The sequence below is a fragment of the Drosophila eugracilis genome, unplaced genomic scaffold (genome assembly GCF_018153835.1).
Source record: "Drosophila eugracilis isolate 14026-0451.02 unplaced genomic scaffold, ASM1815383v1 contig_340, whole genome shotgun sequence".
Classification (NCBI taxonomy): Eukaryota; Metazoa; Arthropoda; class Insecta; order Diptera; family Drosophilidae; genus Drosophila; species Drosophila eugracilis.
The window spans coordinates 103,397-131,037 of NW_024573195.1; the positions used below are offsets into that span (position 1 = coordinate 103,397).

A 27,641-nucleotide genomic window follows, 5' to 3' on the forward strand; every position below is an offset into this window, starting at 1 on the left:
ACTTGAATTTCATTTGCCACCAACTAGTGCCAGCATGGTCGCGAACATCATTTGTCGGAAAATTTTCAAGCAGTCAACATGTCAACGGACGACGACAGCGGCACTGTAATTGCACTGACGGCAATGAATATTTGCTTAAAAAAAGGGGAAGCGCAAAAGAGAAAGCACAGTATTTGGATAAAAGAATGGTACGCTAAGCGCAAAAAATTCACGCATACGAAGCTTTTAATGGCACTTCCCACGCTTTATTGTAAAAATTTTTATTTTTATACGCCTCACATTTCGCATTCCACATAGCAGGCTCATTTTGCAGACAAAAAATAAATTCTTGCAGAAATTTTTGGCTCAGTTTGCGCTGTGCACAAATGATGTTCGTGCCAACGTTTCCATCCATTGGCGAGCATGTTGTTGCGAACATGGACAAAATAGAATGATTTCAATTTCATGCGACCATGTTCGCAAACACGAAATTTGACGACGAACACAACCATCAACGAGAAAAATTTCGGCGAGCACAACATGCTCGCGAACAAAACATTATTTCACAATTTATTTAGAAGTTTAGGTTATAAGTCATCATTTATTAGACGTGTTTTTTTCTGAGAAAAGGTAAGCTGGAAAAATTATTCGCTGCCTCAATTTCTCGTAGAAAAATGATTATTTTAAAATTTAATAAGACAGTAAACGGTTTCTTATAGTTATTAAAAAAGGTTACTCTACAAAAATCATAAAATTTATTTTATTTATATTTAATACCGTAGGTATGGTAAATGTCAATATTATTATTATTATTATTATATTAAAAATGTATCGTTTAGCGATAAGCTTTTTTAATTTTAATATTTCCCCCTCACTCTGTCGAAGCTCCAAGTTGCTCGAACTAACTTTCACATAACTTTTGTATAAATATAATATGTGCACGTTTTCTTGTATTTGTGTTATTAATGGTCCGCCGTAAATGGAATTTTAACCCCTGACTTAGAAGAACGTTACTCCCGGAAGCTATAATGGACGCTCCAGTCAGTTTGAGCTCTTATAATAAACGAATAAATACAAGTCGGAAAACATATTTTTAATATAATGTTAAAATCTATTTTAGCTCATTTTGTTATTATATAATATTTTATTATAGCATATTATATTATTATATCATATTATTATTCTTTACTAATTTTTTATGAAAATTTTTGAAAGAATACCATTGGGGCATTTAGTTGTATGAAAAAAATATCCCGCAGTATTACGAATACGGATAACCAAAATAAAATAGCGTTTTGAACTAAGAAGTTATATTTCCCATTTAAAAATATCATGCATCTTGTAACAAAAGGTTATTTATTTAGATTTAGTAAAGTTTTAAAAGTAAAGTTTTGTTTTCGTTGGAGGAGCTTAAATATTTTTAGAGAAATACCAAAAGGGTAATTTAATAGATAAGAAATATATGCATATTTTGTTGAGACGTTATGGTGTGGAAAATTTATTGAAAATAAAGGAATGTAATTAATGTAATCAGGAGCAGGTATCGACGCACTTATCTGACGCACGACGCACATCATTTTAATTAGGGATAATCTATACAAACTAAAATTAATTAATTAGATACTATCGCGTTAAATAACTGATGGTAATAAAATTTCTAATTATTAGATTGCTGTTTTTATATGTGAATCGTAACACAAAGTTAAGACTATTGAATCTTGAAATATAAGTTTTTAATTTAATTTTTTTGTATACTTTTACTTTGGATAAAAATTTACATAACATTCAATTTGTGTAAAATAGTTTAATTTTTACGCCATTACCCATTAACTACGATATAGTCGAGTGCGCAAAAGTACATTTCGTTTTGATATACCAATTCTGTTATGTACCAGGAATGTTATAAATAAGCCTTGGTTTTACAAACAGAAACGAGCATCAGGACTCTTGACAAAAGCGTTCCTTCTTTTATTTTAAGTGGGAATAAGAAATGTGAAGCGACCCATTTTAAAATCATACTTAACACCAAAATTACAGAAAAGTGCTTACTTAAAAATTGTAAATATAGTTAGTCAAAAGAGACAGGAAGACAGATCGAAAAAAGTTGTAAGATTAAAGAGACAGAGCTATAAAAAAGCTTTATGTTCACTCCTAAATTGTCTAATTTTTCTTAAAAACAGACAATCTACAAAATGTTTAGAAAACTAACAGTAGGCGAACAACATAATATTTAAATCTGACCATTTCACTTGCAGCATATTTACATACATTTTTTAAACAGTATATTCGTTAAATTACTTTGTTTAAAAAATTGGCGCTCTATATATTAGTACTTTAACGCGACTACTTTACGAGAAGCTACAGTGTCAATCTGAAAATAAACGTACTGTCAAAGAACACAAACCATTTCAAAACAGTAAGAACAAATAAATTTAATAGTAAAAATAAAAACAAAATTCATATAATTAAATGTATGACCCCCAAAAGGACTTTACTTATTTCCTTTATTCTAATAGTTGGAATGTCCTTATATATAAAGTTTTTCATCCCACATTTATTTTATGTCAGATTAACGTTTTCGTATTACATTTTTCGTGCCACCATGGAATGTTTCGGAAAAAATCGTTACAGATAAAACAATTACAATTTTACGAACTTTCTTGACAGCGTCTAAAAAAATAAATTTAAGTAGTCCAGAGAATCGTGTAGAATATGACCCAGCTAGCTTTTAATATTACCCTGTTTTTTTATTTATGTGATTAAAGTATAGAAATAAAACTCAAGTAGAAATCATAATAAAATAAAATTTTTAAATCTCGAACTGATATGATAACATAATTTTGATCCTTTTTTTGAAACCAAGTGGTTGCGCTTTACTATTTAATTAAATGTTTATGTTTAGAGTTTGGGCATGACACTTACTTGAGTTTGCAAGCGAGTTAGTCCACGAATCCAGAGAATTTGTCCAGCTCTTGGTTTTTTATCAGAATCAATTGAATCAAAACGTTCTTCTCCCAAATGCATGGCATCTGTGTATTCCTCTGGATGTCCGCGACCCCACCTAGAATGTTATGTTTCTTAAATGTCATCCTTTAATTAAAAAACTTTGGTCCTTATCACATGTCTATGAAATATGACACCTAACCTTTGAAAATTTATATTTTCTTTATGTTTTATTATTAATAATTTATATATCTTCCCAGTTGATTATCACAAAGAAGCCATCCCTAAAAAAATTGTTTAACGTCAATAACCCAACCTAATTCATTTAATCTTTTTAGAGTTATAACAGCTTGCCTTGAGGTGTAAAAGATATCTGAGTTAACTAACTTAAAAGCAATTTACGTTTAAAAATGAAAAAAACATTGATGTTTATCTAATAATAACGTTAGCGTAAAATAAATTACCTAAGAAAAATGTTGTTCTCTGTAAAACATTTATAATGTCCAATAATCTAACTTATAATGCAAACTTAAAAAAATGACTCGTCAGGACGGGAAAAACACTGCACATCCCAAAATTCCAAAAAAAATCGAATACAAAGTTCAACTATAGGGCAGATACTCTTTTTGATACAAATCGGAACTTACGTAGATGATTGTGCCTAACATTTATTCCATATTGTGTTTCTATAGAACCCAAAGAACCAGGAAAAAGGTCTTACATCTACTTCTCAGATCTGGAGGTGAACTATCAAAAGCTAAGATTTTATCCAAATGGAAAAGCAGCAACTGTGATATTGCCAAATGCCAGGACAGGTCTCTCGACAAGAATCCTAACAAAGATGAGCGGGTGCAGAGGCAGCAAGCACCATTTAATCTGTCGGAAAGCAACCGAACTTCGCTCGGCCATCTTCACAGCCAGTTTGATGGCTCTTCATCGACAGCGACCAATCTTCTGTGGGAACTTGATCTGTTTACCCGTTGTACCATAAAAGAATTACATAAGCTATTTAGAGAGTTAATAGCTGGAGTTTAACGTATGATCGAAATTTATCTATATGACAAAAACCCCAAACATGAACTTTGCAAAAGTCTAAGCATTCTTCTGCACACATTATGTGGTGGTTTATTGCGACTCCCTACTGAAATCCTGTGGATCACCTTAGAACCATTTTGTGAAATGGAATATGGGGACTATCCGTAACTACACACAACTACACAGACGACGATGTGGAAAAAGGTATTTACTCTGAACACTTCGGTCTGAAAATATCTTCTAGACCTATGTACATGCCTTTGAGTGTTTCTGTAGATGAAGCGTCAAAAAAAAGTACTATCAGTATCTGTGCGAAGTGAAATCCTAAAAAATATATAATCCTTTTACCTCCCGCCCGTTGGTCATCAAAAAAAGCCTTCAAAAGGCTATGCTAAATCTTTTTTGCTACCATTACTTTGCCTTAAATATACAAAGATGTAAGTATTTATAAAACATGTACACGCCTAGAATAAACTTAACGATAGCGTAAAAAATAACATAAACTTTTAACAATTTAAAATAATTTCTTAAATAATAATTAGCATAATTGAAAACAAAAGTTTCTAGGCCTGTATATTTATTTTAACTAAAAACATATTTATAAAATTATAGTTAAAATACTGAACTATAATACATGCACACATTCATAATCATTAAAAAGTAATAACGTAATTGTAAAAATACAATGGCTATACATATAGATGTTTTACTTAACAATAGCATGGAATGCAAATAATAACGAGCTCTGAGCTAATAAACGGAATACAACCTTTAGTTCTTAATTTTTATGTGACTTAAATTATGCAACCATATAAGTCATCATTAATTCCATTTATAAGTGGGTATTTATAAGCGTAATAACGTTAAACATTTACTCACGATAATATCTTAGGTAATTTTCTTGTAGGCACTGAGGTTATCAGTTGACCCCAAACAAGCGTACCAACTCCAAAAAATATACACCAGAGCCATTGGTCTAGTGACAAAGCCTTGGTCGAAAAAGCCATTTTTCCATATTGAATGATTAACACCTGAAATTAGGTATAGCATAAGCATTTGGCTAAATTACCAATTCTTAGAATATGAAAAACTTACCTGTGATATCATTGTGAATATCCATATGGTATAAAATATAGGATTTGTCAGAAGACCTTCAATAACGTTGCGCTGACCGTGGATTTTTCGAGCATTAATTTCATTGAATAAAGTCATCATGACAAATGTATTAAAGATAATAGTAAAATGCTGTGTCGGGCCCGCATTAAGTTCTTGTCCGCGACCAGATTCAATATCAAGTATTAAATCTCCTACAAAATTTAAATATTACAAAAAAGTAAAAACAAATTTAAATAAAACTTACCGACAAAAAGCAGTCCAAATATTATTACCAATTGATAAAGCGCCTGCCCTAATATGTTCTTCATCATTGTGCGCGAAATTAGAGGTTTTGTGCGGCCATAAGGTTTACGGAGCAATAAATCTGGTGTCGGAAACTCGGTTGCTAATGCAAGTGATGCCAATGTATCCATTATGAGATTTACCCACAACATCTGCACTGCCTGATAAAAGTTTTTATTAAAATTATGTCTAATACTGTCTCTTAATACTTACTTTAAGTGGAGAATCTTGGACAGCACACGCACCAATAAATGCAACAATTACGGCGACTACATTGACTGTCAACTGAAACTGCAAAAACTTGGCTATGGAGTCATACACGTTTCGGCCCCACATTACAGCTTTAACAATGCTGCTAAAATTATCGTCAGTTAATATAATATCAGAAGCTTCTTTAGCAACGTCTGTTCCTGCTATGCCCATAGCAAAGCCCACATCGGCTTTTTTAAGAGCTGGGCCATCATTTGTTCCGTCTCCAGTTACAGCAACTACTTCTCGATTTTCACTAACTGTGCTGTCAATAATACCTTTAAATATATTTAAATTAAAGTTTAATTGCAGTGTTTGAATATTTTGAGCTTAAGAAGTTGATCTTATTGTTTTTCCTGCCACTTAAAGCGGAGTCTGGTAGCAAAAGTAAACTATGGAATTACGTAATAAAAGGAGCGAAGCAAAGGGATAAGAGAATTCAACTTGCAGGTTAAAAGTCTCCTAACTGTGGAAGGTCCCCAGGATCTGTGGAAGGAGGGCAACATGTGCTGTGGCCTCATCAGCAGTCAGAACACCTGACGCGACCACCACCCCCCAAAAAACACACACATTGGCATTAAGTGTGTATGTAGGGGGGGTGAAAGGGATTTGCCTTTGGTTTTTCGAGGCGAATCCTGGCTCCTTGGGCAATCAAGAATTCAGGTCATGTGCATGTGAACTCAATTAAGCAGCACAAAGCGATTTCGATGCTAAAATAAACTTGTGCTGTGTAGGGACCTCATTATCTACATACTTAGTCTCAAATTTGTATCTCCTATAGTATCTCCTAAGATCGCAGCGTTCACACGGACAGCCGGACATAGCTTAATCTACATGGCTATTGATACACAACGCTTCCTTTTACCCTTTCCATATTTTCAATACTTTCCATACTTTCCATATAAATATTCTAACTTAGAAAAATCTTTTAACATTAAAAAACTTGCGTCGCGCACTTATTAATTCAAACTTCTTGGTCTTTATAGTCGAGAACCACAAGCATGGATATATCAGATTGTCTAGTAATCTTTAAAAGGTCGGAAACTATACAATGAACCGTTTTGTGTTGGGCATCAACTTTAAACTGAGTACGGTTTTAAGGAATTGAAACACAACGAACCTTTAACTAAAGTATACTTGTCAGTTGGGGACGATCGTGCTAGAACCCGCAGTTTTGGCCATACTTTATCAATAAGATGTTGTTGAATCTGTTGATAATAATAACAAAAAAAGAATAAATTTAAAACCTGTGCCAAAAATAATGGTAATATAACATACATCTCCATTGCTATCCCTAATGCGCCTATTAAACTCTTTGCCTTCTAAAATAAGAAAGTCATCATTAGGTCGCAAAATACCACATTTGCTGGCAATTGAGCGTGCTGTATTAATGTTGTCCCCAGTGACCATCCGAACGGTTATACCAGCACGTTGGCATTTTCGAATGGCGTCTGGCACTTCTGGGCGAACTGGATCTTCTATACCAACTACACAGAGGCATGTAAGATTTGTCATAATGTTTTCCTCGTCATCCCAATTTGGTTCGCAATCAATATGTACTTCATTAATGGCTGCTTTCCCAGGCACAAAATCGCGATATGCCACAGATATGGTGCGCAAACCATCACATGCCATTGGTTCAATAACTTCACGTATCAGACGTTCCTGCATATCTCTTGTAAACTTCTCCAAGGTTCCCTCATGGCCATAGATAAAGGCACATCTAAAATAATTATACCAATTATAAGAAATTTTTGTTTTAATAAATATACCAACTTTTTCATGATGATTTCAGAAGCTCCTTTGGTATACAAACGATACCCTCCATTAGGACGGGGTATCACAGTCCCCATACTCTTACGAACTGAATTAAAAGTATACACGCGCGTAAATTTATCCTCCGTAATTTCCTCTCGAATAGATTGATACTTCACACCTAGCCCTTGCACAAATCCCAAAAGAGCACACTCTGTTTTGTTGCCAACTTGTATTGGTAAATCTCCAGGGTTCTGCCCAGCCTTTTATGCCAAAAGAAAGAAACAAATTCATATTTACCGGGTTATACAGCAAAAATAAATTTAATTTAATTACCATAATATTTGAAGTATAAGCCGAGTTAACAGATATTCCCATTGTGATCAAATTGCCAACATGTTGTGGTATATCGCTAAGTGTTGGCAAAACTTTGCACAATTTTTCACAAATATAGGATTGAACAACCGTCATACGGTTGGTCGTAAGGGTTCCGGTCTTGTCTGAGCAAATCGCAGTGGCATTACCCATTGTTTCACACGCATCCAAATGTCGAACCAAATTATTGTCTTTCATCATTTTCTATAAAATAATTATTCATTAAATTAAGATTTTATCTATTTAAGCCCAACTAACCTTGACCGAGTATGCCAGGGATAAAGTTACGGCCAGAGGAAGTCCCTCTGGAACAGCAACTACTAATACTGTAACGCCAATTATCAAATGCTTTACTAAGTTATTGGCATAAGTGTTTTTCCAAGGCTTTTCATCAATAACAAAAGTCTTAATACAAAACTGAATAATCAGAATTATAACTGTGAGTACGGCGATGGTCGACCCAGCATATCCAATCTGTATAGCTAATTTTGTCAACTTAGCTTGGAGCACCGATTTTTCTTTTTTGTGTCCGGTTTCAGCAGCAGCAGATGTAGATGATGACTGCGGCACATGATTTCCTTCTGATTCCGATTTAGTTCCCTCACTTGCGACTGTTTGTCGTTGAGTTGGAGTTTGAGACCCTTTTATTTGCGGTCGTACGTCGCTTTCACCTGTATCAAATGACATGAAATATTTAAATTATATATAAATATTAAAGGAAACTAACATTGACTTGTTAAATTATGCACGAAAAAATTTACTTGATCAGGTCTTATGAAAGGTATAAAGAAAGAGAGTATCTTTCGCATTAATATGTTTTTGAAAACTATATTGAAAACATTAAGAGTTACATAAGCTCATATTGCCAAATTATTGATGTAAATATTTATTTACTAGCATCTTAAGATTATTCACACTGAATCTCAACTTTCTAGCTCTAATATTTTCTTAGATTTCAGAGATTTTAGTTTTCCGTGATTTGTGGCCGTGGCAGGATGCTGAAATAAACTGGAGCTGCGTAGGGACCCCAAGAATCTTCATGCTTAATCTCAACTTTTTATCTCTTATAGTTCAGATCTCAGCGTTCATACGAACGGACGGACAGACGGACATGGCTACTGGTCAAGAATATATACACTTTATAGGGTCGGAAACGCTTCCTTCTACCTGTTACATACTTTTCAACGAATCTAGTATACCCTTTTACTGTATATACCCTTTTACCCGAGTAACGGGTATTCAAATTAAGTAGACACAAGAAATATATATTTACAAAAATAACGATATCCTCTAGACCTAATGCAATTTATAAGAAACATTTGGTTATATATCGTACGCTGTAATTAAAGATTTATTTTAAATAAAACTTATAAAAAAAACGTTTATTACGAAACAAATAACTATAAATATTTCTCAAGAATTCACCTGTCAGACTCTTTTGCTTGTTGGCTCTTTTAGCTTCTGAATATTAAATCATTTTAATATTTTCGATTCAATTTTTTGTAGATATTTGTTGATTGTTTTGTGGTTGGTGTTGGTCGCAGGTTATTTTTGGTAGGTTGGTTGACAGATTGGGTAGATGAAGGATGATGGGTCAATCAATTCACGTCATGCAATTCATATATGGCAATTTGAATATGAAAAAAAAACAACAAAATAGAAAATAAATAAATAAAAATATATATCATCTTACAACAATTGAGATGTATTGGACTGACTAAGATTGGGTCTAAATTAAATATATGTTTTAGAATCTATGTTTGAAATCAGCCAAAAACTATTATGCATTGTTTTAATTTTACTTACCCTTTTTCATCTTTTTAATTTCCGCCTCTTGCTCATCCACTGCCGCCCCAAGAAGTGTAAAAATTATGCCTGCTTGAGAATTAACCCCTACCGCAGTAACGACCATTTTTCCGCTTCCTTCCATGACGTGCGTACCTGATAGAACCATGGGATCAATGTCTGATCCTTTCTTGACATGATCAGATTCTCCGGTTAACGAAGATTCGTCCACCTGTGAAACAAACGATAAGCTTATAGAACAACTATAGAAATGGCCAATTTAACATCAGATTAGAGTAAGGTTCTAGCAAAAAAGGTTCCTAAAATATGCACAAGAAGTTAATTTGCGTTCGTAAAATAGTTTTGAAATTTGTTAACAGAGTAACGGATGTGTTTTTGTTTTATTGTTTCCGATCCTATAGATTATTTTTCGGAAAAGACTTCATATGATATTGTATGATATTTAACGATTTTAAATGAATAACGTTTAAGATGTCAACTTTTTGCATTGGCAAATCTGATTAGGGCTACTAACTGTTCTAACTTACCTTCAAATCGTTACTTTGAATAAGACATCCATCTGCCGGTAATAAGTCACCATATTTCACCTGGGCAATGTCACCAACAAGAATATCTCCAACTGAAATTTGGCACACCTCCCCTCCACGTATTACTGAAAACTTGTGCTCGCCCTCAATACGATTCTGTAAACCTCGGAATTGCCTCTCCTTTGAGTAATCATTAAAAGCAGTAACAATAACTACAACAATAACAGAAATAAGAATGGCCAATCCTTCAATCCACCCATGATGTTCCTCCTCCTCCTGTAGCACAGCTGTAAAAAAAAAATGAAATGAATTACAATTCAACAATCTATAACACGGACAACGAAATAAGATCTTTTTTTGCATTTTAAACATTTTGTCCAGTATAATTAATAATAAATACTTACGTGCATCCTCGTCGGCTGGTTTATAAAATGATAACCCAAGCGATACTAATGCAGCTACCTCTAAAATAATAAGTGTTACATCTTGAAGAGCCTCCCAGACTAATGTCAAAAAGGTTTTTGGTGGTTTCGGTGGAATTACATTTGAACCAAATGTTTCTCGCCTGTGCTCCTCATCAGCTTTCGAGCCACTTAAACCTTAAGTTACACCATATATTTTATAAAAATAAATATATATAGTAGGTAGAAAAACTTGCCTTCATTGGGAGATGTGTATAACTTTTTACATAATTCATGAATACCACCAAATTCCGAAATCTTCATAACACCTTCACGACCACGATGCTCCATGAGCTCTCGTAGTTGTTTAAGTGAAATACCATATTGCGCCGGTCTCCCATCTATAGTAGCCATTTGTTTTGGTCTAATCTGTGGGCAAAATAGATTTAATTTATTTACAACGTCTGAAAAGTATATAAAAATTGACTATTTCTTATACTTTCTTGTTCTTGTTAATTATTTTTATTCTTATTAACTTTCAGTCTATTTATATAAATAAATATATATTTATATATAACTTACTTGTTTTAAGCTTACTTACTTACTTATGAGTAACAACAAAAAATTATTACACTGAGACATTTAAAGTTAATTGCCACCAACACATTCTTTAAAAGTTCTATTTGAACTCCTGATCCATCTCCGTTCATCTGGCTGTCGACAATAATATTCTCTATATAGAATTTGAAATTTGGGATAAAGAATACATATTCTTGAGATGACAACTGGTGAAAACTGTTGTGTCCATTATACAAAAATTAAGGTTTTGGTTTCACATTTTTGCCTTTCCATTTACCAAAAAAGTCTTGGAATCTGAATTTTATTTCAACAAAATAAAAGTAGGTTAGAAGGTCTTACTAGAGGCGTACCATTAGTTAATAAAAATACTTATTATGGTTCGGACATATGTCGCTAAGTCGATTAAGTCATGTCAGTCTGTCCGTAGAAACGCTAAGGTCTCAGATTAAGTAAACAGATTCTTGCAAGTATATTTAAGCACCCTGCCACAGCCACTCTAACGCCCACTAATCACGAAAAATTAAATTACTGAATTATCTGGAACCATTAGAGCTGGAAAGTTGGGATTAAGAATGAATAATCTTAAGATGACAACGCAAGCTCAAAATAAGGTTTTTGCTTTTTGTAGAAAGTCTGATATCTCGGCAACTACATATAGTGATAAAAAGTTGGAATTAAGCATGTATTTTATGTATTTAATGATGCCCCAAATGCGTATTATTTTTTTCCAACCAGCCACACACACTCTCTAAGGCCCACAAAATATGGTAACCCAAAACGCTAAGATTTGGGTAACTATAAGAGTTAGAAACTCAGAATCAAGAATACATATTTTTTATGTACCACTGCAGCTTAAAGTGGTATATTTATTCCCCCACGCCCACTCTAACGCCCACAAACAGCGAAAAACTGTGGCGTCCAAAAAATTAAAATGTATGCTTGACCTTGTAAAACATTTAAACATTTATTTATTATAATTCTCACTTCTTATGAACAATGACGTCTCCATTAGCTTTTCAAAGGTGGTGTTTTGTCATTTCTAGCAAAATTAATATTTTAAAATAGTGTAATACAGTAACGGGTATCTTAAAGTCGCGGCACTCGATTATAGCGTTTCTTCTTATTTTTTCATTTTTAAATTTTTAAACACAGTAACGGGTATTTCTTAGTCGCGGCTCTTGTGGGGAAGCTACATTTATGAGGCGATAAAATATATCAATTCTACGGAGTTGCTAGACATTCAATTAATTTAATAATTAATGTATAGACTTTCAGATATATAAGTGGAATCCCCAAAGTCACGTCACAGTTACTCGGCGTCAATTTCTGTTAGTTATTTTAATACTTCCGTTAACAAAGTATTTGAGCAATAATATTTCTAATACAACTATAAATTTTTAGATACTTTGCAAAATATTTAAACTTTAATATAACGAATTGTAATTATAAAAATTTCCATTAGGTTTATAGTTAATAAAAATATACAAGTTAATTAGCTGAAGATATGTTCTTATCCTTGAAAGGATTTAAACTTCAAATAGTTTAATAATATATGTAATTCATTTTGCTACAAGCACCAATTCTTTAATGCCGAAATATGAAGTGTACGAAGCTTTGTCGTCTAGATGAAAGTAGATTGAATTTAGTGTTAAGTGGCTACTCCAGAGAAACCTTTCAAAGTACTATGAAACACATTTTACTTGACACGATGATAAGCTTTCAACCTGATAAAACTCAATGACGTCAAAAGTATACCAGTAAAAACCAATTGAGACCATTTTTTATTTTTGATGAATATCGAACCACGTAATAAATTTACTCAGCTCATGCCTAATTTAAACTTTAAAGCTTTACAAATTCCCAGAATTCCGCCGTTCATACAGACAAAATGAATAATATTAATACATTATATATTGTCAATTAGGACCACGACTTTAAAGTCAAACTAACGTGGCTTTCATAAAATATATTGAAGAACTATAAAACAAGAAGAAACGCTATAGTCGAATGCTGCGACTATAAGTTACTGTTACTGTATTATGCAATTTTAAAATATTCATTTTGCTAGTGGAAATTCCCAAAGCGCCACCTATTGTCAAAGATAGCATGTTGAGTAACTGAAAGTGACGTCACTGCCCATGTGCGGCCTTATAACCAGATTATAACCTTATAATCGTCTTCGCTATTAATACTGATCAAGAATATATATACTTTATAGGGTCGGAAACGCTTCCTTCTACATGTTACATACTTTTTAACGAATCCAATATATATAAAAGTGCGGAAACTAAGAGCGCGTGCATGAAATTTGTGCAGAAATAAACCATTTGAAAAAGGCAAACTAGATGAGAAGCTGTTTCACAGCGACCAGAAATCTAGATTATCAATTTTCGATTGCTTTTTATATCGTTTTTGTTACTTCATATTTTGAAAACATTTACTAGCGATTTTTAATCTAGATACGACTGCTTTTTGAGTCACCCATTAAATTATTTCATTAATATTTTAGTTATTTTAACAGTAAAATGGTCGTTAAAACCAGACATTTAGAAACTAACTTCAAACTGCTCGCTGGGTAGACATCTTTATCAACATAAATTAATTGCATATGCTCTAGACGACATAGGAAAAAGTGTTGTATTTAAAACAAAAGAGGAAAATTACATAGTATAATTTAATTTTTTAGAATTTTTTTTTTTACTATATATGCATATTTGATATAGCCGCAATAAAATTAGACTTCTTCTAGATCTACTGTTTGAATAAACACACCTGTAAGAAACGCCAACTTTTATCTAAGGGATTATTTAAAAAGTTTTCCATAAATAGATACTTTTGTTGATATATGTATGTATCTAGTCAGATTTATATATTTGTAAGAACGCCCACAGCTACACAATTTTGAGTGCATTAAAATGTAATACGAATATAGCGGATATCATATATAATAGATATAAGTGGTACATCTAAATAGGTGTAACGAGGCAGGTCGTTCTTTATATGTACATACCATTCGTTTTTTCTCTTCGTTTCATTAAAATTCGAATAATATCAATAGTTATAAAAAAATACATAAAAGTCTTTAGTATCATGTCATTGACACTCAGCAATCAGGAATCTTACGTCATTCGCCACAACATGAGCTACATACTTATGTACATATTTGCACTTGGATAAGCCACATTGGCATTGGAATAAGACTTATATTCAAATGAATGTAAATACGTATGTATAAGAAGCTTAAAGCAGAAGTAAATTATATGTTTCAATACACACTAATATTGCTTCTGTTCTACCTACGTTCACATTAATCAATTTTATGCTTTCCAAACGGACAAGTCGAGGTCTATACATACATACATGCATTCATACACACACAGTAGCACGTCACAACAGTTTCATGTCAGAATATCAGAATTCCTTCGCATGTAATTTAACTTATATCTCTTTTGTTGACATACATACACAATTAGCAGTGGATTGTACAGGACTCAAGTAAAAATGACTCGATATATATCTAAATATCTTATCTAAATTTATGACACTGCACTCGGACGCCTTTTTTATATTAATATTCGGCAGAAGGAAATATCGATATATCGAAAACGTTCACTATCGAAATGATCTTTTAACTTAGTAATCGATTATTGGTATTTAATATTCTTCATTTTGTCTATGTGAAATGTATGAATTGGTCCGACATTCATTTATGCTTCACCTTTCTTTTTCGTATAACTGACTGAGAAACGACATATGAATAAGAATACAATAGACTGCGGCAACAACTGCACTACGATGGTATTTGTAGAAAAAATCTGACAGTAGCGCAGCTGTTTATCTTGATTAACGCAGTTATCAGGTTATCATTTGTTTGACTGTATTACGTTAGTACTGCGGCGTCCATTTACCTGAGTGATAAGTAGCATAAACATTTCTATGTACTCAAAGAAAATATTTATACCAACAGCTTATTATAAAATATTAAATTTGTTTAATCTAAATCGATTCTTTGGGTTAAATTGTTATTATGAGATAAATGAGAATATAATATCTTTAGGATTTTTTTGGGCAACCTTTAAATACCATTACATTTTTATTGCTTGCCAAAATGTATGTCGAAAAAGTTTTTAAAAGTTCACAGTTGTTCTTGCAAAATAATAAGTTTTAATATTAAAAGTTAAATTTTATGGTCTACTGGTATAGTGCCATGACCAATATGTCTTTTGTAGATAGCACAATTTTAGGCACAATAAACAATTCGTAATACGCTTATAAAATCAAACCTGCGACTGGCTAGAATCTGTTGATATTGTTTTTATTTTTTGTAAGAATATGCTTGATATTTATCAGTCTTGAATGCCTTTGTCATTTTCCTTTAAATATACTTAAAAACTTATGCATCGTTTAATAATCAAAACAAAAATATTTTGTTAACTTTTAAATTACTTATAAAAAGGTTTCTGCACATAGAGTTAGTCAAAATCCAGATATCCAAAAATCAAAAGCGGATAACTGTTAGCATGCAGAACATAGAAACACAAAGAAACGGCGATAATTGCGACGGAAAATGAGCAAAATATCTTGATTGATTAAGAGTGATTTTAATGATGAAACTTAACAAAATTTATACGTTTAGAACATCTAGCAAAAGTAGTTTTAAAATAAATTTGGTAGGCGGTATAACTGTTCACTGTAAAAGCTGACATAATAAATTACCCTATATAATAATATAATTATATATATATATATTATATATTATTATATATTATAGATAATTTCGGTGCATCTGCAGTCTGCTGACCCTCAAGCTGGCTGCTTCGGCAAGTTAATGATTTGGACCGGGATGGACTTCGAACTGGATGGAATTCACATCTGCATTGTATGATGTCTAATGATTGAAGCGTCATTCTATGGTGTCTTGATACCTACATTTTGTTTTTATTTTATTAAGGGGATGTGTTGCTTCAAAAAACGAGTATCTGCGGTTGAGTTACTATTTCTAAGTATATTGATGGTCGAGTCAATATTGATATTTAACTTTTAATCAAAAAAACTTTGTTTGTCTTAGTTGTACCAATTGCTACAGCCACTTCCTCAACGTAATTCTAGCCGAGTTCTAAATGCGCAGGGAAGAGCTGAATTTTTTAACTGTTCTCTGACTTTATTTATTTTATCTTTGCCCAGCAAGGGACAAGTAATACGATTCAGCTTCCGTGTGCCTGCCTAGCGTCGATGTCTGCGGATTATTCGTGCTGTAGCAGAAACGAACGTGTATGTACGTGGCCTGTTCCGTTCTTGAAGTAAAAAGTTGCTATTCAGTATTTGTAAGTATATAAATATTTTCGAGATCATAAGCTCTAGTGCGAATGGTACTTTACTGTAACAAATGAGTGCCTTAATTAATATTCTGAACCAATAGGTAAAACCAAATTCTAGTATATTTTGTTGAAACATTATATCGATAGTCTTTATTTTCATTTTTCATCTCTAAGTACGTGCATGCGTGTTGTGTTCCGTTCGGCTTTTAATTTTATAAATTTCTAAATCAGTTAAATGTGGTTTGAGACTTAATAATACATATTTGGTAGAGCATTAAATTATGTATTTCATATTGAAGACCGAGTGCATAAAACATATATTATCTATAAAATAGATAAAAGATAGTTCTTAAATAAGATTTAATAACTAGTGAAGCGTCCATATCCAGCATTGCCAGATTAAAGTAAATTTTGGAGCTTATAGAGTATTTCAAATATTTAGTATTTTGCATAATGAGTAAAACGCACAAATATTTGGTATTTTTGAACCCTTTTAGATAGGTAAATTAATTTTGTACGTTCGATCCTACAAATAGTAAATTTAATAATTATTAATAAGATTTTTATTACCCATTAAGGCAGATTTTTAAAATTTTAATGATTGTTATTATTTTTTAATTTAAATGAACTTTTCAATCAAATTTTTGCAGCCTAAACCGTCATTTTGGAAATAATGCATCTTTAGCTCATTGCTATTGTATATTGTGTATTTATTGTCGATACTATTTCCCTTTTGTCCATAATATGGAATGTTCAGGACTCGGGGGCACTTCGATTTCTTCGGGAGGACGATTATCTGCATCTGATGATCTAAATATAAATCGTATTCATCAAACCGGAGATCACTCCTGTGATAATCAAATTTCTATGGATGTAGAGGAGAATATTGAATGTCCCGTGACCAATAACTTGTCCGGGTTTCGTTGGAAGCGGGTACTTAACCCCACAGGACCGCAGCCGCGTCCTAGGCATGGACACCGTGCGATAAACATTAAAGAGCTAATGGTCGTCTTCGGCGGTGGAAACGAAGGAATTGTGGACGAGTTGCACGTTTATAATACTGGTAAATTATTAATTGTGACATAATTAATTTATTAAATTTATTTTATACCTCCAATTTAAAACAACAAAATCAACATTAAAGATAACAGTGTAAAGAATGAGCACTTAAAAAGTCTTTAACATTTTGGTTTGATTTAGTATATTCTTTGTAAATACGTACGTATCGATCTTTCTACAAAGTTTAAACCAGACCGTTACTTTATAAGTTAACACGGCTATACACCCATGAGTTGCAAGTTTATTCCTTAATAAGTCGAGAAATACGTAACGGAAATTGAAATGTAATGTCTCAAATGAAAGATATACATTTCGAGCATATATTTTAAACATAAAATTACCAAGTTTTAACTTAAATACTAGATAATTTGCGTTCTAACACAAAAAAGTCATCTTTTTACGCACAAAAATTATTCGTACACTTCATAAAATGTTAAAAAAAAGCACACTTCCAAAAATTTTATAATCTTTAGTGGATGTTTCGTTCACCTTAATGAATGCTTAAAGTAAGCTTAGTAAGAGGTTCATTTAAGTTTTTGTTTTGAATTAAACACTATTTTACACTAACTTTTAAAGTATAAAAAAATTCAAAAAACATGGTTCAATGCAGCGTTTTTCATAGGAAAACAGGAAAACTAAGAAATCTTACATCAAAAAAGTATTCAATTTTTATTTTGGCACTAATTATTAGGGGTTCTTTTTGGTTTTAGTATTTTGTGCGCAAGCCGTTGTATTCCTTATAGCTCCCCAGCCTTTCTGCATCAATTCCACTTCATTTCGGTAGTTTTCTTCAGAATTATTCGAACATTACTCAGGTAATACCTTTTTGAGATCGTTTTTCCGAGGTGGACCCCTGTATTTTTATAAAAACATACTAAACTACATATCTTGAAAGAACTCAGTAAAAACCCAGAAGACATACTTTGGTTAGATCCAAAGTTTGTGCTTTCTGGGCGTTTTAAATTCTATTTTTTTGGGCAATACTTATCGACGTAAATTTTAAAATTAGTGTAATTTTATCTTAATATTTTTTTGAGCTTTTTTAGCTTATATGCATACATTTTTTTAAAGTTGTTTTTTATTAGTTGTTGGCGGTGGCGTCCTTTGTTTTATTTCATTGTAGTAACAAATCAGTGGTACGTGCCAGTGCTAAAAGGAGATGTTCCAAATGGATGCGCAGCCTATGGATTTGTTGTAGAAGGAACTCGAATGTTCGTCTTCGGAGGAATGATCGAGTATGGAAAATATTCAAACGAGCTTTATGAGCTACAGGCCACCAAATGGGAGTGGAGGAAAATGTATCCTGAGTCACCGGACAGTGGGTCGTCACCGTGCCCTCGTTTAGGACATAGTTTTACAATGGTTGGTGAAAAAATATTTCTGTTTGGCGGACTAGCAAATGAATCGGACGACCCAAAAAATAATATTCCAAAGTAATGTGTATCATCTGAGTGCAATAACGCAAGATACTGTCATGACTACAATATTATATTCTAGATATCTAAACGACTTGTACATACTGGATACTCGAGGAGTTCACAGTCATAACGGAAAGTGGATAGTACCTAAAACATATGGGGAAAGTCCTCCACCACGGGAGTCTCACACAGGCATTTCATTTGCCAGTACAAAATCTGGAAATTTAAATCTTTTGATTTATGGAGGAATGAGTGGGTGCCGCTTGGGAGATTTGTGGCTGTTAGATACAGGTAACTTTAGCAGACCCATTTTAATTTATATATAAAAATATGTCCACTTAATTGTAAGACTCAATGACGTGGTCGAAGCCAAGAATGTTAGGGGAGGCGCCGTTACCACGCTCATTACACAGTTCGACAATGATTGCGAACAAAATGTATGTGTTTGGAGGCTGGGTTCCCTTAGTGATTAATGATTCCAAATCGACAACAGAACGGGAATGGAAATGTACAAATACTCTTGCAGTTCTGGATTTAGGTAAGTCAATTTATAAAATAGTATATATATAATATCTGTTTACGAAATGTTTTAATGAACATATCGGCAATTAAAGCGTAATATTTATAAATCAAAAAGCCTTCAAAACAAAAAAATAATCCTTTTGTTAATAACATTGTTATAGCCGTTATTCGTAGATTAAATGGGTATATTGATTTGTTTAAAAGTATGTAAGAACGATGCGTTTCCGACCCTATAAAGTGTATATATTCTTGATCAGTATCAATAGCCAAGTCGATTGTGCCATGTCTGTCTGTCCGTATGAATGCTGAGATGTCAGAAACTATTAGAGATACACAGTTGCAGATTCTTGAGGTTCTTCTCCCTACGCAAATGAAGTTTATTTCAGCTTTCTGCCACGACGAATCTAACGCTCACAAATCACGAACTAAAATCATCAACTATATTCTAGTTATGATTATTATTTCATCCGGTCATGCTCAAAAACTATAAGTGAGATTCCACTGCAGCTCGATGTCGCATTTTCATTCTGTCACGGCAAATCTAACGTTCATAAATCACGAAAAACAAAAATTGCTGAGATCTCAGGAACTTATGTTGTATATAATTTTTTGTCAATCGGAATAATAATTCTCGATTTATTAAGAAGTATAAGCTATAAGTTGTCACATGGGGAGTGACGTTACATTCTTATAGTTGTGGCACCCGATGTATGTGACATATTTTTGGAACAACAAACAACATACCATTTATGATCAGATTAAGATAAGTTCTGGTGATAACAGCACCTTGAGCTGCGGTAGCATCTCATGAATATGTTTGCTTAATCTCATCTTTTATGTTCTTTTTCTAAGATCTCTGCTATTTTGTTTTTCGCCTTAGAGTCGGCTTCGGCGGCTGCTGAACAACTGTTTTTCCTCTAATAAATCTCAAAATCTCATCGTTTAGAAGGGCAAACGGACATGGAAAAATTGATTCGGCAACACGATCGGAAAAAGTTTCCTTTTATCCCTTTACTCTATGCGTAGGTGCAATAAATACAGTAATTTTAGAAATTTATTTTACTAAAATTATTGAGCAAACCATTTCGGAAATTAGAACAGGAACGACGCGATTATTTCGCAATATTGTTGGCAAACAGAGCCCGTAGAGAAAACACATTTTTTTCTATTAAGTGAATACATATATTTTTTTTCCAGAAACAATGTCTTGGAACAATGTTACATTGGACACTGTAGAGGAAAATGTACCTCGGGCTCGTGCTGGCCACTGCGCAGTTGGTATTCAAAGTCGTCTTTACGTGTGGTCAGGTCGGGACGGTTACCGGAAAGCATGGAACAACCAGGTTAGGGTGAGACTTTCCAATTGATTTTCGTTTGAATAGTCAAATTATTTTAAGAGAGTTCAGGTGTAGAAATTCCGATGTTCAAGAAATCTAAATCCTTATTTTGTTTTTATATATCATAAAAATATATTTTATCTTTTAATAAATAATATTTATGTATGTATACATTATAAATATTTTTTAAATTAAAAACTTTTGCACATAGTATAAGCTATAAATCCTTACAGGTTTGCTGCAAGGACCTATGGTATTTAGAAGTCTCTAAACCGCTATATGCAGTCAAAGTTGCGCTCGTTCGCGCTTCTACGCATGCCCTGGAGCTTTCATGGTCTGCGACCACTTTTGCAGCAGCCTATGTTTTACAAATCCAAAAAATCGAGCAGCCACCAAACACGATCTCAAAACCCGTGAGTCAGAACATTGTTCAGCAAGGAACAACAACACCAGCTGAATCTTCTGGAACAAACGTTGCAGAAAATTGTTCTGAAAGCGCCTTGACTCCGGGAATCGTAGCAACGTCAGCAGTTCTGAATTTAGAAAAAAATGCAATCCAAACGGATGGATCTGGAAATGTCTTGTTGCAAACCTTTTCGCCTCCTTCATCGCCTACAACACGCGTTAAAAAAAAATTTATTTCATCGATCGGAACTAACTTTACCACTTCTGCCGCTTCTGCTCAACCTCAAATATCTGTAATCAGTAGTACTGCGAAAGTTGCCAGTACCACCGCGTCCAGTAGTAGCACCGTTAGTAGCTTATTGCAAAAGTTTCGACCAACTGTTACTGCAGTAAGATCACCTACTACTAACACCGTAACTGGTGTTACTAGTGTAGCTGACCCTCTAGCTTTACGAGTACCAACTGCGATGGCTACAAACGTCGTTCTCAATTCTGCAGCCTCAAGTACGGGGTTGCGTATTGTACCTAGCGTAACTGCTTCTCAAACATTACGCCTCGCTCCCGCTCAACCGGGTGTAATCAGCAGCGGAAGTAGTGCAGCAGTCAATATATTAAAAGCGGCCCCATCAACTGCTGTTTTGCAATCGCAGACTTCGGCATCTGGAACCAAGTCCATTGGTGGAAAACAGTACTTTATTCAAAAGCCTCTTACACTCGCTCCTAATGTTCAGCTACAATTTGTTAAAACCAGCAGTGGGGGGATGACCGTTCAAACACTGCCCAAAGTTAACTTAAATGTACCCAAAGGAAGTTCCCCTCACGGTATTCCAATCGCAAGTCAACAGTTGGTGTCTGGAAGTAATCAAAATCAAGTAAGCTATTAAGTTATAGTAATCTAGCTAACTTTATAAATATAAAAAAAAGTATATAATATAATTAATTTAATATATATATATAAATGCCGTCAAAAACGACTGTATTAAAATTACAGATGCCTTTTCTTCTGGTAATTTATACGTTGTAAAATTAGTGAAGCTATAAGTATCTTAAACTCGTGACCCAATACTAGAGCAAAAGAGTATATTGTATTCGTTGAAAAATATGTAACAGCTAAAAGGAAGTATTATCGACCCTATAAAGTATATATTCTTGGTCTGGATCAATAGCCAATAGCCGATTAAGCCATGACAGTCTGTCCGGAACTTAAGAGATAGAAAGTTGGGATTAAGCATGCTATTTGTAGAAACCCTGATATCTCGGTAGCTATATGTACGGGAAAGTTGGGATTAAGCATAATAATAAACCGTATTTTACACTCGCGGCACTCGACTTTAGTGTTTATTCTTGTTTTAATTTGAATTATTGAACATATTTTTTTATTTTACAGGGATCGGTAATACCAGGAAATCAACTTCAGAAACCCATTGTTTCTGGCAACGTTCTGAAACTGGTATCGCCCCATACGGTGGCAAGCGGTAAATTGATTATGAAGAATTCAAACATTTTACAAATGGGCAAGGTAACGCCGAACGTAATTGGAGGAAAGCCAGCATTTGTCATTACAAATAAACAGGGAGCGCAATTGGGAAATCAGCAAATCATTATTGTAACTACTGGTAGTGGTGTCAGAACAGTTCCATCTACAACGGTTATGACTAGTGCTGGTGGCACTACATCAGGCACAAATATTGTAAGTATTGTTAGCTCAACTTCAACAACGTCTAGTCCGCTTCAGACTATAAGTGGGCAAAGAACTTTAATATCCAACCAAAGTGGAGTAAAGATGCTGCGAAATACGTCATCGGTACAAACATCGACTCCAGTTGCTATTGGACAGAAACCAAGCGGCACTCACATCCATCAAAAAACGGCTTTGTATATTGGAGGGAAAGCCGTTACTGTTATGAGCGCCAATACAAGTATGCCTACTTCTGGAAACATTTCAAATAAAGTAATGTTGCTACCAGGAGCAAGCTCTACGAATTCTGTAGTTTCTACTACAAATCTAAATGCAAGAAAAAGTTTTGTTTTTAATACCGGAGGAAGTCCACGTGCCGTCACACTAGCAACTAAAAGCGTGAGCGCAAAAATAATATCACCAACGCAATCAATGAAGGAAACCATGCCAGAATCAATTATTCCTGTCGTTTCTATGAAGGATACTGAATCAATAGATGATATTATTGAGCAGTTGGATGGAGCCGGAGATCTTTTAAAACTTGCCACAAGTGCAGTTCAACACCGGGATGAGGAAGAAATTAATGATGACAATGCTACGTCATCATCATTGCCACCGCCAATATTGACTGGATTAGACATAACAGCACCATCGCGAGCGCTTAATGCCATAGTTGAGGGACATCATGTTGATATTCTTGAAGATGTTTCCGGGGTCAGCAGCACAACTGGCGCTAGGGAAACGATAATGGAAAGAGTTGAAAATGATAATATGGAATCCATGGTAAGCCTATAAGTGTTTTTACGTAGGAGAAACGAGAATAAACCGATTTGACTATAATGGTTTCAATTGAATTTTTCAATTTTATAACTTACATAAAAAATTAAAGAAAAAAAGTAAAATTTTTTTTCGTTTTATGTTTCTTGAAAATACTGTATTTAGATAATTATCAGCTATAATCCAAATTATCGCTGTTTTGTATGTTTTTATTTTACTATTTTGGTAATGATTAATGGCTAAATTTGTACCAAATTTAAGTTTTTACTTATTCTATTAATAGTATATAATTAGAAAAATTAAATCTTCATAGGTTAAGTCGAAACCTGCTTCCGATAATTGCCAACAGCCGACAACTTTGGAAACTGAAGCTGCTGCCATACTGACCACAATAAAGTCGGCTGAAGTTTTAGTGTTGGGAAGTACGGAACTAAGCAAGGATCCTGGCGTCTTTAGTGTAGAAAGTTCAGATGATCAAAATGAGGATCCAAAAATTAAACAAGGACATGAAACCCCACTGTTCACAACTTCCCAGAATCCACAACAATATCAAAATGGTATGAATTAATGTGAATCTTTTTATTTATAGAAATTCATATCATATATTTACCTAGTCGATGGATCGCACTTAGACGCTCTGGCCTCAGCTGCAGTTCTGCAAGCTGCGACGGCAGACGCTACACCGTTGGCAACTGCTGGTTTAGCAATGAAAGAGTTAATAGAAAGACCGGAAAGTGAGATTCAGATCAGGAGTAACAATGTTGGTGATAATCAACAAACCAATGTATGTCCCATTTTTAAGTATTTACAAACCTAGTTGTTATGTATTTTAAAATTGTAATTTATATTTAAAATTAGTTTATTAAAGTTTTTATTTATGTTTTCTAAATTACTATATTAGGCATAAAAACTATAAGTATTTTTTTATATACAGCCTAAGACATGCATGTATTGGTTATTTAGTTAGTTATTTTATAGAATTTGTTTGTCAGAACTGTGTACGATATAATTAAAAAAAAAAATGAAATACATTTTTAATTTAATTTTAAAACTTTCCCCATAGATTCAATCCACCTCAGCTTCTGTTGTTTTCCCGAACAAGTCGCAAGTCGAAAACCAAAAATGGCATACAGTAGGCGTATTTAAGGATCTCTCGCATACTGTCACAACCTATATTGATTCAAATTTCATAAGTGACGCCTTACTTAATAATATTGACGTGGATAATCTTCCAGATTTAAGCAAATTTCCGCGCACCAATTTGGACCCTGGAACGGCTTATCGTTTTCGTCTAAGTGCTATCAACACTTGTGGCCGAGGAGAGTGGGGAGAGGTTTGTAAATTACACAATTTTTTGCTGATTTTTCGATTTAATAATTTTAAAAAACAACTTTTCTAAGTTGTATTTATATAAAAATATATGTTTATTTAATGCCAGCAAATTAAATTAAACAAACAAGAATCGCTGTAGACTAATACCGCGATTATAATATACCCGTTACGGTCTTATCCAATTCTGAAACCTTTAGATGCGCTGCAATTTCAAGATTATACATTCTTACTCCTAACTCCCTATCTCTAATAGTTCCTTAGATCTCTCAAAAATCTGCATGCTTAATCCCTACTTTGTAGTTGTTCCACGAATACAATATAGCCTTTTACTCTACGAGTAACCAATATAATTATGTTATTAGAATACATAAAAATAAATAGAAGGATAATTATTAATCTTAGTGGCGATCCATATGAGGTCATCTTCTAGCTCCTTACCTGGTTTCCAATAAACTTAGTTGTGTCTGTGTAAAGTGCTTTAAATTTTTTAAGGTTCTGTAATTAGATCGTTATTTGGTTATCGTTAATGTGTAATATCTCGGTGATATGTTTTGTTATAGTTTCAAGATCTTTGCATTGGCTGTAGTAATTGAAAAAAATGAAATATTCGTTAAAAGGCGTTTTTGGAGCTGTACAATCTACATTAATATATGGACGCCGAAATATAGTAATAGTAAAAGGTATACGTTTTTAAAATTCACTTTTTTTTTAGTTTCTTCCTGAAGTAATTATGAAAAAAATAAGAAATAAATGAAAAGGAATTCGTGTTTTAAAGTTCAAATAATTATTATAATCCAAGCTCATCACTAGAAATATTTATAATGCGTTTTTTTTTATTTTTCAGATTTCAAGCTTCAAAACATGTTTACCGGGCTTTCCGGGCGCCCCCTCGGCTATTAAGATTTCAAAGGATGTCAAGGAGGGCGCTCACTTAACATGGGAACCACCTCCGGCTCAAAAAACTAAGGAGATAATTGAATATTCTGTATACCTTGCGGTCAAACCAGCTGCAAAGGATAGGGCTTTGGCCACACCTCAGTTGGCTTTTGTGCGCGTATATGTTGGTTCTGCAAATCAATGCACAGTGCCAAACGCTTCACTATCCAATGCACACGTTGATTGCTCAAATAAACCAGCAATTATATTTCGGATTGCTGCTCGAAATCAAAAAGGTTATGGTCCAGCTACACAAGTTAGATGGCTTCAAGGTATGCCTTTGATTATTTTTATACTAGTTACTCGAAGGGTCCACCAGGTGGTAAGAAGTAGCGGAAAAGATATAGAAGAATAATGATTAAAAAAAATACAAGATAAATATCCGAAACGATTTTGCCACATCTGTCCGTTAAGATTCTTAAGATGCCTCTTTAGCACAAGTTTTATAACAATGCTGTCACCTTCGTTGTGTCGTTTATAATATTAAGAAGAAACTCTATAGTCGAGTGCCGCGACTATAAGATACCCTTTACTGTTTTACACAATTTTAATTTGCTAGTGGAAATTCTCAATTTAATACGAACTTTCTATCACTTAAGCTTTTCTACAAAATGCGAAAACTGTCTCTTGAGCTTGGTGGGCGTAAGAGTAGGTGTGGCCGGATAGCGGTGTCACCATAAGAGGCGCTGTCATCTCAAGATTATACATACATACTGAATTTCGTTACGAGTAAAGGGTATAGAAATCAAGGATTATCCTAAATTATAATAAACATAATTTTGGTTTAAGGCCTCACATGGGCGGCGACTTCACCGTCACTTTATAAATAATTTATCATAATTATACTTAAAGTGGGTAATGGGTATATAATAGCTTTTCGTTTTATTTAGTAATTAATTTGTACATTTTTCAAAAATATATTTGCAGATCCCTCATCTACAAAACTACAAATGCCGTCTAGTTCGACAAATTTAAAACGTATACAGGAAAGATCAACTATTGGAACAAACAGTGTTTCGAATTCATTTTGTTCGCCTCACAAACGTGGACGCAACGGATTGCATGAATAACCACCCAATTAAGTAGTATCTTTCTCATACATAGGTAAAGAGATAACGCTATAAATGTAAAGTCTAGCATAAAAAAATGTATTCCACTTAATGCAGCTGCCTAAAAATTATTGCATGTATACAAGGGTGCTTGGGTTTTCGTTTCTTAAAACAAATGTTTTAAAATTTGTCAGAAACATTTTCTTATTGGCAATTTTTAATTAGGAACCCGAAAATGACTTGGACTTTATTGGATTTTTAGGTAGAATGGCTGTATATATTCTTTAATAGTTATTTCATAAATTGATCTTCTTTAAATACTTTAATGATATTATAAGATCTTAACCCTTCCTGGTTCGTGACAATGGGTTTGCATTTCAGATCGGTGCGAACGGTATTCGTTCATGGATGTAACTGTGAAAACCGCGTTTGGGCATTATTTTTACAAGAAAATACCCTGATGATGCAAATTAGTATTGCTTATCGCAGAAACAATATTAATTTAAATCACAATTGAATGCTTAAATTGAAAGTACTTAAGCAATTTAAGCTTGACAAAAAGTAAGATTACGCCATTTATAAAATACGGCTAACGCAAAATCATATTATTCAGAACTTCTTTAAGTACAGATTGTATGTATGTAACGTTTTTTGGATTTTTAATTTTATTAAATTAACTCGTATTGGACAATAAATTATTCATTCTATTAAAAAATTGTGTTTTAATATAGAAAAAAATCTAAATTATTATTATCTCACTATA

The 27,641-nt window shown here is 33.4% G+C and overlaps 2 protein-coding genes across 15 annotated transcripts in view; one reads left to right on the top strand and one right to left on the bottom strand.

Annotated features, from left to right (window-relative positions):
* The window catches only part of LOC108102321 (plasma membrane calcium-transporting ATPase 3), a 28,181-nt gene extending 13,330 nt beyond the window's left edge, over positions 1 to 14,851 (bottom strand). For 4 of the 11 annotated variants that reach the window (XM_017207103.2, XM_017207101.2, XM_017207100.2 and 1 more), the window contains exons 1-15: positions 10,726 to 10,897; positions 10,472 to 10,666; positions 10,068 to 10,354; positions 9,541 to 9,751; positions 9,160 to 9,195; positions 7,993 to 8,405; positions 7,696 to 7,938; positions 7,381 to 7,622; positions 6,883 to 7,327; positions 6,725 to 6,812; positions 5,569 to 5,882; positions 5,318 to 5,516; positions 5,053 to 5,264; positions 4,837 to 4,988; positions 2,902 to 3,040 (exon numbers count right to left, since the gene is read on the bottom strand). In XM_017207103.2, coding sequence (XP_017062592.1) covers positions 2,902 to 3,040; positions 4,837 to 4,988; positions 5,053 to 5,264; positions 5,318 to 5,516; positions 5,569 to 5,882; positions 6,725 to 6,812; positions 6,883 to 7,327; positions 7,381 to 7,622; positions 7,696 to 7,938; positions 7,993 to 8,405; positions 9,160 to 9,195; positions 9,541 to 9,751; positions 10,068 to 10,354; positions 10,472 to 10,666; positions 10,726 to 10,882 — 3,333 coding nt within the window. In that variant the 5' untranslated portion in view covers positions 10,883 to 10,897. Of the gene's footprint in view, positions 1 to 560; positions 2,366 to 2,901; positions 3,041 to 4,836; positions 4,989 to 5,052; positions 5,265 to 5,317; positions 5,517 to 5,568; positions 5,883 to 6,724; positions 6,813 to 6,882; positions 7,328 to 7,380; positions 7,623 to 7,695; positions 7,939 to 7,992; positions 8,406 to 9,159; positions 9,196 to 9,540; positions 9,752 to 10,067; positions 10,355 to 10,471; positions 10,667 to 10,725; positions 10,898 to 14,508; positions 14,644 to 14,765 lie in introns of those variants that run through there. The other 7 variants (XM_017207102.2, XM_017207096.1, XM_017207099.1 and 4 more) reach the window with 6 other exon arrangements.
* Positions 14,852 to 16,533: 1,682 nt separating this feature from the next.
* Positions 16,534 to 26,990, top strand: LOC108102325 (host cell factor). 4 transcript variants are annotated; one of them, XM_017207114.1, is made up of 13 exons: positions 16,534 to 16,866; positions 17,016 to 17,428; positions 18,548 to 18,857; positions 18,922 to 19,133; positions 19,192 to 19,380; positions 20,562 to 20,713; positions 20,935 to 21,978; positions 22,494 to 23,567; positions 23,875 to 24,118; positions 24,176 to 24,345; positions 24,625 to 24,894; positions 25,738 to 26,101; positions 26,757 to 26,990. In XM_017207114.1, the coding sequence occupies exons 2-13, from the start codon at positions 17,110 to 17,112 to the stop codon at positions 26,897 to 26,899; spliced, it is 4,491 nt and encodes a 1,496-aa protein (XP_017062603.1). In that variant the 5' UTR covers positions 16,534 to 16,866; positions 17,016 to 17,109; the 3' UTR covers positions 26,900 to 26,990. The 4 variants fall into 4 exon arrangements, with proteins under 4 accessions (XP_017062603.1, XP_017062606.1, XP_017062604.1 ...); XM_017207117.1 differs by having other exon boundaries at positions 20,562 to 20,707; XM_017207115.1 differs by having other exon boundaries at positions 16,534 to 16,769.
* The last annotated feature ends 651 nt before the right edge of the window (positions 26,991 to 27,641 follow it).